This window comes from Aureobasidium melanogenum, assembly GCF_000721775.1.
Source record: "Aureobasidium melanogenum CBS 110374 unplaced genomic scaffold scaffold_1, whole genome shotgun sequence".
In the NCBI taxonomy this organism is placed as follows: domain Eukaryota; kingdom Fungi; phylum Ascomycota; class Dothideomycetes; order Dothideales; family Saccotheciaceae; genus Aureobasidium; species Aureobasidium melanogenum.
Genome location: NW_024470053.1, coordinates 1,247,661 through 1,263,404, shown reverse-complemented (window position 1 = coordinate 1,263,404; position 15,744 = coordinate 1,247,661). Strand labels below are relative to the sequence as shown.

General features: G+C 50.7%; 5 protein-coding genes across 5 annotated transcripts; 2 read left to right on the top strand and 3 right to left on the bottom strand.

The window, feature by feature from the left end:
• On the top strand, positions 1-1,234 carry M437DRAFT_61863 (uncharacterized protein; the record flags this gene model as incomplete). The annotated part of the gene is made up of 2 exons (XM_041023993.1): positions 1-1,132; positions 1,194-1,234. 2 exons carry the CDS (start codon positions 1-3, stop codon positions 1,232-1,234), a joined length of 1,173 nt encoding a protein of 390 aa, XP_040884484.1.
• Positions 1,235-2,404: 1,170 nt separating this feature from the next.
• On the bottom strand, positions 2,405-4,724 carry M437DRAFT_61862 (catalase; the record flags this gene model as incomplete). Its single annotated transcript, XM_041023992.1, has 4 exons — positions 2,405-3,874; positions 3,929-4,163; positions 4,215-4,372; positions 4,434-4,724. The coding sequence occupies 4 exons, from the start codon at positions 4,722-4,724 to the stop codon at positions 2,405-2,407; spliced, it is 2,154 nt and encodes a 717-aa protein (XP_040884483.1).
• A 1,460-nt stretch (positions 4,725-6,184) lies between these two features.
• On the bottom strand, positions 6,185-7,045 carry M437DRAFT_35974 (serine/threonine kinase; the record flags this gene model as incomplete). The annotated part of the gene is made up of 1 exon (XM_041019355.1): positions 6,185-7,045. One exon carries the CDS (start codon positions 7,043-7,045, stop codon positions 6,185-6,187), a length of 861 nt encoding a protein of 286 aa, XP_040884482.1.
• A 3,273-nt stretch (positions 7,046-10,318) lies between these two features.
• On the bottom strand, positions 10,319-10,876 carry M437DRAFT_28103 (uncharacterized protein; the record flags this gene model as incomplete). The annotated part of the gene is made up of 1 exon (XM_041019131.1): positions 10,319-10,876. A coding segment is annotated over one exon (558 nt), but the record flags the coding sequence as incomplete, so codon positions are not given.
• Positions 10,877-13,253: 2,377 nt separating this feature from the next.
• On the top strand, positions 13,254-14,342 carry M437DRAFT_37364 (uncharacterized protein; the record flags this gene model as incomplete). The annotated part of the gene is made up of 3 exons (XM_041019615.1): positions 13,254-13,355; positions 13,402-13,494; positions 13,542-14,342. The coding sequence occupies 3 exons, from the start codon at positions 13,254-13,256 to the stop codon at positions 14,340-14,342; spliced, it is 996 nt and encodes a 331-aa protein (XP_040884480.1).
• Between the last annotated feature and the right edge of the window lie 1,402 nt (positions 14,343-15,744).

Here is a 15,744-nt window from a genome sequence, read left to right as displayed (position 1 = left end):
ATGTTTACCTTCAAACGGGCCTTGTTGACGGCCGTCGTGGTACTGGGCTTCTTCATCCTGCTCAAGAACTCGCATTCGCAACCGACAGCAGCCGCTTTCAACGTAAATTCGCCCAAGCCTACAGGCTCATACTCAGATAATCGCAAGATCCAAATACAGCCACCTGCCGATGTCACTACTTCGCGACTGGCTACACCACAAGCCTCAACGACGCCGGACGCCGTCGAGGAACTCAAGCCCAAGGCCAACTACAAGAAGGCCCGTCCGCAAATATCCCTGCAAGACCTGCATGCCATGCCGCTACGCCAGCAGCTGGCCTACCAATTCCCTTACGACCCCGAGAGCAAGTTCCCTGCATACATCTGGCAGACATGGAAGACCAGCCCCTCGTCTGGCGACTTTGAAGAAGACTTCCGCCCTGGTGAGGCTGCCTGGACCGAGTTGCACCCAACCTTTGTGCACGAGGTCATCACCGACAACGTCGCTGCCAATCTCATCCGTCACCTTTACGCCGCCGTTCCCGATGTTGTTGCCGCCTACGACGCTATGCCTGTTCCCGTGCTCAAGGCCGATTTCTTCCGCTACTTGATTCTGCTGGCAAGAGGAGGCATCTACTCAGACATTGACACGCGCGCATTGAAGAGTGCCACCGAATGGGTTCCCGCTGACGTCCCACGCTCCAGCTACGGCATGGTCATCGGTATCGAAGCCGACCCTGATCGCCCGGATTGGCACGATTGGTACTCGCGTCGCATCCAATTCTGCCAGTGGACCATCCAATCCAAGCCCGGTCATCCTATCCTACGCGACTTGGTCGCTACCATCACCCAAGAAACTCTGCGTCGCAAGGAGTCCGGCAAGCTCACCAAATCAAGCATCGAGTCGATTGTTGAGTTTACCGGTCCTGCCATCTGGACCGACGCCGTTTTCGCCTTCTTCAACGACCCCGATTACTTCGACATGTCAACGAGTAAAGGCAATATTACATGGGAGCACTTCACTGGCATTACACAGGCTAAGAAGGTCGGTGATGTCGTTGTCTTGCCCATCACGAGTTTCAGCCCTGGTGTTGGCCAGATGGGCGCTGGTGACGATGACGACCCGATGGCCTTCGTGAAGCACAACTTTGAAGGTACGCTCAATACTTTCCGAACCTTCTGACTAGACCGATCATTCCTAACTCGATTTCGCAGGCTCATGGAAACCCGAAAATGAACGCCACATTGGCGAATGATAGACGTACGAAAGTCCTAAACAACAGTTTAGAAGTGGGACATGTTTTAGATTCTTTGTATTTTCTTCCACTCTTGGGGCTTATTGTTGGGGGTTTCTTCTACTACGTTTTTTGATATGAATCTGGGCGGGGGGTTTTCACGACAACCAAATGTGTTTCCTGTTCTTTGTCTTCTTTTCTTGTCTTATCCCCCCTTCCCCACCTCCTGTTTGCTCAAAAACGCGATACACCATCAGAGCGCATTCGGTCAATTGTTTACCCACAAACACAACAACGGGTTACTTCAGATAGCATTTATACGGCGAAGCTTTATAGGGCGGGAACAAACACAATCAAAATAGACCATTATATCTCTTCAGTCTTGCATCTTACCTTTCTTTCCATTCCGTACATTGATCCCAAAGATCGGTTTGTGATGTGCTGCTGTTGATCTTTTATCATGTACATACGTTTTTGTAGATCGCGGGAATTGAGTAGCTTTCTTAACGCTTCTATTTGCAAATCCTCCTTCTGATCTCTTTATTGTACGAGCAATTCTGGAGTACGAGCACGCATCCGGAGATATTATGGTCCTGGCAATTTGCTCTCACAAACCCAAAAAGAAGCGAATCGAGCCAAAAAGCAACTCTTTCGTACAAATCATTCGCTTTGGAAACTACCTTTTGCCGCAAGGATCCGCGGGTACGAGAAGTAGGAAAGTATGAGTACCGGATCCTGGCTCCTTCGACTTGGGATGAGGCATTAGTGATCGATCGCAAAGACAAAAGGTGACAAGGTCATGGTTTGATTAGTGATCAAGAGTCTTTAGAGATCTATAGAAGGTGTGCGAATTTGAAAAGATGGCGTACGAATACCGCATTAAGGTCAAAGATTGACATGAGAAAGAGCAAGCCGATCAAACCATCGCAGATGCTTAACTGGGAAAGAGCAGCCAGGGATGAGAAAAGAAGGAGCGGTCAAATGGGACAAACTGTTCAGCGCATAGCAGGATACCAAATCGCGACAGAAGACGGAAGGAACAATCCGTCATTCCCAAAGATAGCATCGTATACATCAAATCGTCATTGCCATGTGAGCAGCACTCCGACCAACAAACACAGAATGGGACAAATGGAGAACACGAGAAAAGCAAAGTCAAATTGAAAGACGTGCTACGACCAACTATCCTTCCTACTCATCCTGAGGGAACCTATCCAAAAATCTAAAAGTAGCAAGACCGCACTTGAAGTCGTCTACAGCCTCAGAAGTGCTGTTGACAAAGTAGACACCAGGACGCTGCTCAATACCAGCAACATCCAGAGCTACTCTACCCATACCCACAGCACCGATGGGTTTGCCCCAGCCGTAAGCATTCTTGAGGAGTTCCATGGGGCGGCCGAGAGGGTAAAGTGGTGAAGCCTTTTCGCCCGTGAAGATTGCTTCTGCGCCTGCTGTGACAACGACAGCGTCAAAGGCATGGGCATCGGCAGCAGAGTAAGTCACATTGACCCCGGGCTGAAGAGACTCTGCAACAATGCTGACGAAGAGGCCTTGAGCTGCAAAGGACTTGCTCAACTGAGCTGCCTGAGCCATCGAAGCGTTGGAAGTTGTCGAGGCCAAAATGCCCATGTTGAGACCCTTGATGGTAGGCAGAGTAGTATTGAAGATCGAGATGTGAGCAGAGCTGTTGGAGTTGTAGAACGTGTTGTCAGGTTCGGGGACAATGACATCTACCAAAGCAGCAGCGACGCGAGAAGCCAGATCGTGCGAGATTCTGTTGAGTTGGATGACGAAGTTTTGCTTGACGACTTGAGATTGTACTTGGCTGACTTCGAAGCGCAGACTGTTGACCACAATCTGCTGTTCTGCTGCAGTAATACTGTTCCACACAGTACGTGCCTGCGACCAGTGGTCGTTGAAGGTGGGCGACAGTTCACGGGTGAATGCACCTGTCAAGCGGCGGTCGGGTGATGTGAAGAAGCCCTTGCCAACGGTCTGATTTGCTTGCTTGGGGAAGCCATTGTTAAGTGAGTTGGGAGAGTAGGCATAGTTGTTCGTGGGAATGTATTGTTGTCCACGACCGTCGCGGTTATTGTTGTGGATAGGAATGCGAGGGCGGTTGATGGGAAGCTGTTCGAAGTTGATTCCCTGTCTGTTGACCTGAGTGTCCAGGTAGGAGAACAGACGACCTTGAAGCAGAGGATCTTCACTGAAGTCTATGCCTCTCACGACGTGTCCTGGCTGGAAACCGATAGATTCAGTCTCAGCAAAGTAGTTTGTTGGATTAGCATTCAAGGTCATCTTTCCGAGAATGGTAACTGGCACAAGTTCCTCAGGAATCCATTTGGTGGCGTCCAGGACATCGAAGCCGAGAGCCAATTGTTGATCCTCGTCCATGATCTGAACACCAAGCTCATACTCAGGGTAGGCGCCATTCTCAATAGCATCCCAAAGATCCTTGCGGTGGTAGTCGGGATTCTTTCCGTTGATGGCTTGAGCTTCTTCCCACAAAAGACTTGCAGTGCCTTGCTTGGACTTCCAATGCCATCTGATGAGCTTACTGTCTCCTTCTTCGGTAACCATGCGCATGGTGTGAACACCGAAGCCGCTCATGTGGCGGTATGAGCGAGGCAGAGAGTAACCCGACATGATGAGCATGAGCTGCCGAAATAGTCAGTACCGTGTAAATTTTGTATTATGGCTTGATAGACTGACCATGTTCAAGGTGCTGGGCTGTTGGGAGAAGAAGTCATATGCGGTATCGTGGGCAGTAGCAGCCTGAGGAATCTGCTTGTCAGGCTGAGGCTTTAAGGAGTGGACCATGTCGGGGAACTGCATAGCATCCTGGATGAAGAAGATAGGCAGGTTTATGCCAACGATATCCAAGTTACCTGCGTCAGTGTAGAAGCGCGTTGCGAACCCTCTAACGTCTCTAGCAGCATCTCCGCTTCTTTGATGGGTGTCAGTATATGGCGTTTTGCTTTGATTCATCGAAGCTTACCCTCTTTCGCCAATAACGGTCGAAAAGCGCACGAAAGTAGGAGTCTTCTTGCCCTCCTCTGAAAGGAAGCTCGCAGCTGTGATGTTGCTGAAATTGCCGTAAGACTCGAAGACTCCATGGACACCAGCACCGCGAGCATGGACAACGCGTTCAGGAATCTAGAAGATGATGAGCTATGACTGTGCCACTGACATTGACATTGGCAGCGCTCGAACTTACTCGCTCATGATCAAATCTCTGCATCTTCTGTCTGAAAGCGAAATCTTCCAGCAGTGTAGGGCCTCTAGCACCAGCCTTTAAGCTGGTCAGATCGTCAATGGGAGTACCCCAATCAGTAGTCAAGAAGCCTTGCTCATCATTGAGCTTGAATTGACCCATGAACTTTTCGGTCTGCTCGGTGGTTTCTTGAAGGGCAGCGTCATCGCGCTTTCCCATTTCACCACTCATGTATGGGCAGCTGCCAGCGAAGGCAGTGCCCGCGATCAGGGGAAGGTACAACAACGAACGCATCGCGACTGCTCAATCTCAACAACACAACAAAGAGAGCTGTATGAGTACAATAGAAGAGACCGTCCAAAAGTGGCCATGCTGGCTCCTTATATACACGTCCGAGAGATCGACCAGATCCCAACTTACTCAGTGTAATGAACGGGGATCAGGCCATCCTGGTGCTGCACAGACTATTTTTGAACCTGGTATCTCGTACCAAGCTCTTCTATATGGGGGCACAGCGTACGACAAGACTTTGATAGTGTTTGGATCTTGCGGGACTCGGTTTCTTGGCCGGGGCGTGGACGGCGACTTCGGCAAGCTTGTCTTCCCAAACAATTGCATGCTTGACTAACTTGGACTCATAGGTCAATGGCCACATGGCCAAGCCGTGACAGCCAATGCAGGACAATATGTTCAGGTTACAGCTCGAAACATCCAGACACGACTATCACACACCATCTTCTCGGCGCCCAAGAAATGATTACTGTGACTGTGCGACCCAACGGCTTGGCCTGTCGACGAAATTGTGAGGAGTGAACGCGAGAGCGAAATTCGGATGGTCAGATCTGGTCAGCGATGTGCCTATCAAACTTCGATGTTGGTAAGCGCCGACACAGCACGGAGTGAGCCGCATCGAGAAGGACAAAGCTCGGCGTGTTGTTGACTGCTGGAGAATCAATATCAAAAAGCTTGACTTCGACCTCCTTCCTCTGCCAGCAAGATGATCCGCTGCGGTCCTCGCCTGTTCACTTTGGCGCTCATACAGCGGTACTGACCTTACAAAGTCGCATCATTTGACCATGGAGGTTGTTATTTCATACGACTGGTGCATGGTTTGCCTACGTCAGTGCCTTAGCTTCAGGTGTCTATATCAAACGGAATCTCCCTTGAACTTCGGGCCCGGTCACAGACCGTGCTCATCGCGCCTGCGGGGCAGGCCGGACACTGCCATGGAAGCAACGGAACGAACCGTCACTCTGTAGTGCTTAACTAAACGTTGTCAGTGCGAAGCAAGAAACCTGGCAACTACAAAACAAGTCCTCATCTGCTGTCCGTCCGAGAAGACATGCTTGTTGTCCTTGACTCACGGTATCAGCCGAAGCTGGTCTGTGTCTTGCCATGCGCACGCGTTGTCTGGTGACTGAGCCCTACCACGTGGGTGCTTTGGTATCCTCGACCCGAGAATCTCATCATAATCGTTCGAGAAAGACCCATTCAACATTATGATGTAGGACGAAAGTGAAAGACATGTTCATAGAGAATCTCTATCCTTTCGGAAATGTGACAATTTCTTGAGAATTGAATTTGCTTCACACCGAACCACCAACGACAGTTCAAAAACCATACAAAAACCATCAAAAACAAACAATAAAGTGGGTATCAGACGAGAAAAAGATTCAAGATGTGCGTTTGTAGACGCAATGCGAATATTAGAATAGTGTAGCAAAGGGAGAAGACAAGATATTAGACAGCCAGATCTAAGGACCAAAGGCTCCTTGAATCTTAGCGTATAGTTCTGTGTCAAAGAAATTGTAGTGAAGATCGTGGAAGCAGAAGGGTGCGCGGAGCAAGGTCTCGGCTGTTGGGCGATCGGCAGGGTCGATGGTGAAGCAGTCATACATGAAGCTCAAAGCCGCAGGTCCAACAACACTGCTTACATCCTCAGGGATGGGTGGGGCTTGATTGAGACTGCCGAGCTTGAAGATTGCGCCAATAGCCTCTTCCTTGCTCCAAGGACGGCGACCAGCAAACATCTCCAAGACCACACAGCCTAGTGACCAGATATCGACCTTTGCGCTATAACCTTGAGACTCAGTAGTGCCGCTTGAGCTGCTCCCTTGAGACTGGGCGCGGATGACTTCGGGCGCCATCCAGAACACACTGCCTTGCATGCTGTTGGTGATGTCGTTGTTGTAAGGGTTAGGGCTGCGCTTGGAGATTCCAAAGTCTGAGATCTTGCATGTGCCGTCAAGGTCGAGAAGGATGTTGTCAGCTTTGAGGTCGCGGTGCAGAATACCTTCGCGATGCAGATATGCCAATCCGTCAAGGGTCTGTCGGGTTAAACTGCTGACGACTGATTCTTCGAATTTGCCGTGTTTGCGTAGGCAGCTGCCAATACTGCCACCAGAAATGTACTCGAGAAAGATACTGATTGAATATTCTTTGCGTTCGCATCCGAGATATTGGACGATATTCATGTGATCCAGGTGTTGCATGGTGTCAATCTCAGAGTCTAATGCCTTGACCATTTCACGGATCTTTTGCGGATCTGCATTCGAGGTCTTGGGGTTGACTTCAACCTGCTTCACTGCCAAGAGTTCACCAGTAGTGGTGTTCATACCCAGATAAACTCGGCCAAAGGTACCTTTGCCAATCAATTGACCCTTCATCCACTTGAATGTTGGCTGCCGCTGGGGATGTTGAAGCGCAAAAGTGTCCTGGGGAATGGTTTCCAGCTGTATGAGGCGGCTACCACGAGGAGGCTTAATTTGCTCAATACGAGCGCCAAACATCTTTGTGCTCTTGCGTCGGACGATATCACCGCCGTATTTGAGCGTACTCATGCGGTTCAACGCACTACGATTGATCTGTGCGCTAGGGGCACGACTCGATGAAAAAGAAGTGATAGACGGGCTCGGCGACTTCTGAGCTGGCAGCTGATACGCGCCTTTCACGACTTCACGAATACTCTTTGTTCGTCCCAGAGCGCCAGACTTCCTGAGGTTCCTCTGAGCGACCGAGGGCATATGGTGTCCTCGCTTGAGAGTAGAGTCTTCTTTGAGAGTTGACTCGTCGCTACCCAGTGTTCCATTGTCAGCTTCGAGATCGGGAACCGGTACGAAGCTTTGTTCTGCCTTGGACTCCACAGCGGGCGCCGAGGATGTCTGAGAGGGTTGAACGCTCGGCGTCTCGCTTGGGGTGTTAGCTTGACCTTCCTGACCTTCTTCCTCGATCATTGGCTGATCGAGATCAACGTTCGGGAAGAAGTCATCGAGATGTTCCACAAGGGCCTCAGGAGGAGGACGGTTGGCCCAAAGATCACTAGCGAAGCTCTCACGACGACCGAACCTAGCGCTATCCTCAGGAGATTCGGTTGACCAAGCTGCGGATACTGCAGACTCTGGATGCGGTCGTTCATTCTCATCTAGAGGGTCGGGAGACGCAGTAAATCTCATGTTCTGTTGAGAAGCCTTGGATTTGAGAGCTTGCTCTTGTTGAGAGGTAGAGCCTTCGACGTGATCCTGTATCAGAGAAGTCTTTGATTGCTTCGCCTTGACTTTGTTGCCCAATGGGATGGCGAACAGACTGTCGTTCGAGTCTTTCTTCGTCAACGGCCTGGCAAACAGACCATCATCCGAGTCCGAATCTTCGTCCTCTTCGTCCATTGTAGCTGTAGACGGTCTGTCAAACGAAACAGGCTCACTTGGCAGATGGAAGCTAGGACCATAGCTTCTGCGGCTGCTCATGCGACTCAAGCTGCTTTGCGGACGTGCAGTCGTAGGACTAATGCCCGGACTGGGTTGCTTCTGGATGTCTTTAGCAGGGGGTGAGATTGTTGACTTGTCTTTGCTAGGCATTTGGAGAGTAAGTGCTGGTCGTGCAAAGCTGTTACCGGCTAGAGAACTGTTGCCATCCTCAATGCTGTCTTCAAGATAGGCGGGAATCTTGAAAGGCACTTCACCCTTCGACATCGTGATAGGTGAATTTCCAGTAAGAGCTGTTCTATTTTCACCCATGCCGGTGATACCCAACGTCTGCATCGCCTTTGGTGGAACGCCACTATTGTAACCAGACGGAGGGCTTTGCGCGGCTTCTCTAGCTGAAGCAGGAGTGCCAGGAGCTCCAACCATGCCGCCCAACTTCCCTGCGCCAACGATAGCAGCCCCGATACCAGAACCTACACGAGTCTTGCGCTTGTTTCCATCCAAGCTCTCAGCGGAGCTTCTCTTGGAAGCATCGCCACGATCAGGCCAACTGGTGCGTGAGACTGGTCCCGATTTTTTCCTGAGCGAATCTGCTTTGAATAGAGTGCTGCTTGGTTCAGGAGGGGGCGGTGGTTTACGTAGCGGAATCAAGGGCTCCATCTTTTTCTCTTGATCGAGCAGCTTTCTCTCCTCATATGGCGAGTTTCGTCGTTGATCGAAGTCAATTATGTCTTTGCGCCTAATGGGCGAGAAGTCCTTGCCAAGACGATCGCGCGAATGCTCCAATCGAAGTCTTTGCTGTTGTCTGGTCTCCAAATATGCCTGTTGCTTGCGTTGTGTCTCCCTTCGATGCTCTTCGGCCTTGATCTCAAGTATTGCCAGTCGCTCAGACTCAGAGAGCGCGGACAGATCAGTAGGCAGATCGCGGTCTAGTGAGTGTAGGGTCTCGCTAGCCATCTCCCTAACGAGGTTTTGCAGCGATCGCTTCTTGTTGGGGACCAAAGTTGACTCATTCGATTTAAGAGTGGACGTATCAATCTTGTCGTCTCCAGTGAGTCGAGAATAAGTCGAGGGGTCGGCGAGCTTAGAGAAAGACCCGGCACGAAGAGGCGACACCATCTGGTCACGCGAGCGCTCGGTGGCAGATGAGCGAACAAAAAGCTTGAGCTTTCCTGTCGAGTCGGCAATGTGATGACGTGCAGCTAACAACAACGAATCTGTAAGGGGTTCTTCGTGCTGCTCCTTTCCAGGCGAAGTTTGATGAAGAGTCAGATCAGGTGTTTCCACAAGGCCGAGATTATAACATATGGTTGCGCGCATCTCCTCGGGCGTTGAAACATTCGTCAGATCTATCAATCTATAGTTCCATCCATCAGGGGTGACAAACGCATATCGCTTGTCAGATTCTCTGGCTGCAGACCTTCCTCGTTCAGGTATATGCTGTGCTTTCTCTACCTCCGCAGTGATATGCCCTGATCTGCGAGAAGCGGGCCTGTCGATTGAGGTTTCGCTGGAATTCAGACTTGACTTGGTAAGCAATCGAGACTGCGCTGGACTTGTAGGTGATTCCATGTGATCGTCACGAGAATGATCTCTCTCATTCTTCTGTTTGTGGCGTATGAAGTTACGAAGAAAACCTGACTTATGTTCTTTCGCGCTTGCTGTAGCACTGTGGGGTACTTCTCCAGCACTGGTTTTAGAAGCAAGCTCTGTAGGTGGCGGTGGGCGAGACCCCTCTTGAGCATATCTGCGGGAATCTAGTGGAGGTGTTTTGCCATGATTCGCATCACTAGTTGCACCAATGCGACTAGAAGCGGGACCGCTGGGATTTGTGTAATCACTACTACTGAGCCTATGATGGTTGTTGCTCAAGTAACGATTATGTGCTGATGCAGACGGAGTATTCGCAGGGCGGGCTTGTTGCATAGCAGGACTATGCTGTGGGCTTGGCTCAAAGCCTGGACGACCAAAGTCGGAGCGAAGATGAGAAGTGGTTTGCGCGTAGCTCGCGGTGAGTTCTGTCGAGACACTGGGACTGTGCCGCCGAGGTATATCGATCTCAGCGAGGGCAGTACGAGAAAATGCGCTTCGGCCTTCTGAGCTGTCATGCTGCTTATTCATCATACTCAAGGAGTCAAGCGTGACCGAACGTTGCGATGAGTATCTCCGTTGAGCGAACGAATTGGGCATCTGCAAACCAGGACTGTCTTCACCACCCCCAGCAGTCGTGGGTGTTGAGCCGAAAGTCATCTCGTGACGAGTCATCATGGGCGAATTCTCGATGGCACCGTCTGCATCTGCGCTATGTGGAAACTGCGAGGACTCCCTCCGTTGACGTGAAGGCACGCTTGATGAGCTGCTACCATTCACACTGCTACCTCCAGAGTCGACAATACGACGAATGAGCGTTCGAATTTTCTTGCCGTCTTCGCGGTCTTTTGCTTGATCCCACACAATACCAGCACTGGCGCATTCCTTTTGCAGCTGGGGATAAACAGTCTTGTGCAAGAAAGCGACATTGGGCTTGTTGCCTTGAGATCGGCCAATCTCGAGAAACTGCGAGCCCTGGATATTGAGATGCTTGAATGCCTCTTGCCAAATGTGAGAGAAGCCGTTATCAGCAAGCCAAGCGATGACTCGTTCTAGAGGCCATTGCAGGTCGTGAGGCGAGGCAGGCACCTCTGGAGGTGGCTGCTCGCGTGGCTGAGGAACGGGAGTGGAATTGGAATCAGCAAAGGAGAGCATGTGTGGAGCAGGTGATGAATGCTCCTGCGTCTCTCTGGCAGGAAGCACTACCACTCTTGTGTTTGAAGGAGTCGGAGGAGCGTTGGAGAGATAGTCCCTGCTCTGCTGAGATCGCAATTGCTGCACAGGTTGAGATGGTTGGTAGTACGAATTGTACTGATTGGTACTAGGCTGGTTGTACTGAAGCCATCTGCCGTCATCCATGGGATCAAGCGGATACTGAGGAGTAGGTGGGTGTTGCGAGTAACCATTGTGATACTGTTGCTGGTTTTGAGAACGACCAGGGGTACCAGAAGGCGGCGGTGGGGGAGGCGATGCGTGCAGTGGAGGGATTCCAACACCGGGACCAAACGAATCAGCACCGGGAATATAGGTAGCAGAGACCAGAGGCTGGGTATCAGGAGGTAGTGGAGGCATCGAAGTGTAGGCCTGGTAAGCAGTGGGATCGTAAGCGCGAGGTTCACGGGGTTGAGGATATGGAGACTGTTGCTGTTGCTGTGACGAGTAAGGGTACTGTGATTGCTGTTGCGGATATGGAGGCTGCTGCTGCGAATAGGCGGATTGTTGCTGCTGCTGTTGCTGTTGTCTATGCCAAAGAGCCCAAGCATTGAGAGCCGACTGTGGAGCGCTAGGTGGCGGAGGGAGCATCATGGCATTGTGCTGTGAGTTGCTGGTGGGCGGGCGCGGTGGAGGCGGGGGAAACTGCATGGACGGAGGATTGGACATGGGGGGTGGTGGAGGCATATACTGCTGCTGTGACTGCTGCTGCTGATGCTGGCGCAAGACCTGTTCAGCAGCAGTGGCCGACACATGGCGCTGCTGGTTGGGTTGATAGTTGGCGGGCGGCATTGCGGTGGGTAGCGAGCGTCTCGTAGGGTCTTCGGGATCGGTCAGATATTTGGCATGGACAAAGGTACGAGCGCGCGGACGAGGACTACGCGGACTTGGTTGGATGGTCGGATAGGGTGAATTGGTGGTAGCGATCGACGTGGGCCGTAGAAGGTCGCGCGAGTCGAATGAGGGCACGTCTTGCAGAATGAGCCCGTTCTGCGCTCGGGTGGCAGGCCTGGGTCGTGGTTGCGGGTGGTGGTGCTGTTGGCCTCCAGTGGACTGCTGCTGCGACGAGTCTCCAGCAATCATTTCAAGTAAAGTCGATCCGCTCTCAAAGCGCTGCCTCCATGTCGCCTGACAGAGAGCATGAGCACTTTTTCGAAGACACTTGTTCAAACCTCGTCAAAACCCCCCGAAGAAGCGACAAAAAGGCGAACAAGATGTCGACGAGAAAGCGAAATTGGCTATGCTGATTGTGATACGATCAAGAGGGCGGCGCTCGGCTCAATAATACCACCCGGGCACGAACGACAAATAATCTCTCGACAAAGAATTGGCTCGGAGCAATTCGTCTGACCCTTTTGTGCTCGCGTTGCTGTGCTACTTACTCGGTCTGATGCCAGAGACATGGCCCATATGAGTATGCAGCATCCGAGTTGCAGTTGCAGCCTTGCATCCGAGGCAGTTACAGTACCATCCACCAGCCACTTCCGCCACGCTGTGTTATTGTACACTTCACACGTTTCACCTCAACAAGTAGCCAAACTCTTGATGTTTTGACGCCTGCCCTCATCCCGCTCCTGATGTTATACTCGTTGCTTCTCGATGTAATCTTGCACGATATCGCTGCTGTTCAGGTATAAACACGACAATCCTGCATAAGTTAAATCCAAGTTTGTGACCCTCCGCCAAGCCCGCTTCAAGTTTCCCATTGCCGGAGCGGATGGCATCAACTCCGTATCCGTATTTGAATTCATCGACCAACTTTGGCTTTCTATACATGCTCGCACCGACTCTGGACTACCAGTCAGTATCTCTGGTTGAAAGCATATGAAATATTGACCGAGAAGCCGTCTTTATTCGACTACAACTCTTCTTATACTGATCCATGCTTACATCGGGATGACCCAATCCGATGGGCTTCGGAAGCGCTATCCCACATGATCGTCTACCAATATCTGGATTACATCCACCAAAGTCCAGTGGGCTATTTACATGCAGCGCGAGGAAGAACATGGGAAACTCGGCCTACTATGATCTACGGCGCAGATTCCCGCAAAAAAACGCTGCTGAACGGTAGAACCGTTTTGGATTTACGTATGATTGTCTCAATCCCAAATCTGAGATCTATATACAAATACAATCACCTTATGCTTCAGCCTCAAGCTCTCAAACATCTCTGCTTCGACCAATTTTTTCCCTCTCACATGTTCTTTGGTCTTGTCTGTAAGGCATAATGGCCTTCTACGAAGATGAGCGTGGGACTGTCCAGGTCGGCGCACTCAGTGGCTCCACCAGAAGAGACTTGTATTCATTCAGCATCCCCATGATGGTCTTAACTTCCGTGGCTGTCGCTCTGCGTGTTTACGTCCGTGGCTACATGACAAAGACGTTCGGTGTCGAAGATTGGCTCATCATCCCTGCATATGTAAGCCATCTCTTTCCCTTGTACACTTCCTTACTGACGCTTGTAGGTCTTGCTCATGGCCTTGTGTATAAGTGCAATTGTCATTGGCGAATGGCTTTCACGTGAAGATGTCATGGAACGCTATCCTAGCATTATCAAGGTACTATCCACAAGCTCTCAGTTGATACATCGTGCTGACGAATATAGCTTACCATCGGTAACAGTATCTTGTTCACCGCGGACCAAATCTTGATTAAGCTCTCTGTAGCGGCATACTTCTGGAGAATCTGCGAGCGTTGGCAGCGCTACATCATCTTTGTCACCGTCTCTATCTACTGCTTGTATCAAACAGCCTACATTTTCGTCAGCACCTTTCAATGCGGTGTGCCTACCGTCTCAAACCTGGTCATGGCAGCCAGAGCAAGCACCCCTCGACAATGCATCTCCTGGATCCATATCGTCAAACCTCTGCTTTATGTTAGTATCGCACTGAACGCCGCGTGTGACTGGATCTTTGTCCTAGCATGTCTTCCTGTAGTCACCAAGCTACGCCGCATGCCGATCGGGGAATTGCTTTGCATCTACTTCCTGATCTTTCTCGCTGTTGGAGCCAGTGTCATCTCTCTGGTTCGACTCCGATATTTTCCAGGAGATAAAATGGGTGTCATACTTTTGAACCATAACGAAGACTTTGCCATCCTTAGTATCGTCGAAGTGGGCACAGCCATAGTCACAGTGTGTATGGCGACCCTACACCCACTGTTCCAGGCCTGCGTCCGCAAGAGGTGTAGCACCAGACACCTCACGACTGGCAGTTCCAGGGAGCCCGGCTCTTTTGATAGTGTACAATACGAGAAGAGGAAAGCAGACCCCATGAGCACGGAGGAATATTCCACCGACCACATGAGTTTCAGCCGGCTAGGGATAATTCCTACCATCTCAAACGGAATGGGCAACATGCCTGAGCACGACGCGCCTTATCGCGGGTATACCACCGACTGGACATGAGCAATCAGACTTTACGCAACATCGACAAAAGAAAAACGCATCGCCAACACGCCTGTACAAAGCGCCATGTGAGCAAAGACCAAGCAGACATCTCAAGATACTGGGTTTTGCGTCAGCTCATACGCTCGATCAGACTGAGATAGACCAAGCTGCCGACATTCGGAACGATACAAACCTGCTCTGGAACTCGTCACATCTGATATCCGTCGCTTCACAGAGCTAGGCCCTACGATGCCATCAATGGGACCCATAACCAACAGAGGCACGTGTCCATTCGCACTTTGGTTCAATAGAAACATGTGGAGGAACGACACCCACATCATCCCGGGAGGATATGGTGCGCCACAACCAGCGATAGGAGGGAAGACATATATGCATGATATACAAATCGCCAGATACGAGATTACGACCATTTGACGGAATGAAATCGAGGTTCAGGAAGCTCCGAACCATAGTAAATGTCTTACAACACCTTACCACACATCGTTCCATGCCGCTCCGCTTGTCTTCTATGCTAGCCATCCTCTAAAGACCAAAAAGAGATGCAAAACGTACAGCAGTAGGAATCTTCTGGATGTTATAGTGTACTGTCTGTATCATCAAGTAACCGAACCTCCACAGTGCTGTGTCTAGGAGTAATCATCGTCGTTTTGATTCATGCGCTGTCGCCATTTGAACTAGGTACACTGCTTAACAAGACCCGAGCCCTCTCAACGTGAAAATCGAATCGGTGATGAGTCTATAGTGAGTTTGGCAGGCTACCAGGCAAATTCGAGAGTTCGGAAGGTGGTGTTGAGTGCGTATGTAGTAAATGGCTAGCCGGGACTGCCGGGCGGAGAATAGGCCCCGTAGGTTGCGTGGTGGCTTGCAGTTGGGCGGCATGCAATCCGCCTATACATGCTGGCTCAGAGTAAAGTTCATGCATAATCGGACAAATCGTTTAAGGCTACGCAGTGTCGGCTAAAACTTCGAACAATGTTTGACTGTCAGTGGTATGGATGATGAGTATCCGTTGTACGAAGTATGTATGTTAGGCGACGCGTTTTGTGGCCGATGTTCAACTAGAAGTCGACGAAAGTCCTTGACCTAAGAGGGAGCGTCTCCTCGGTACATATGCAAAGGCACCTGCGTGACAAGAGTACCTTCGTACTGAAAAAGAAATGGGACAAAGACTAACACCCTCCATGTTTCCTGTGCATGCAGCAAAATCCATAGAACATGGCTCCAAAAGAACAACGGTCAAGGAATGATGAGGATGCAACGCTTCTGATAGACGGCAAAAGAGAAAGACTGCTGCGCAACGCTGCGAATTGACATATGACAGATGCTGGTGAAAGATACGAAAATGTGCCAAAGAACCTTGATCCCACATGTAGCAGATAGACCTTGTAGGATGATGTAA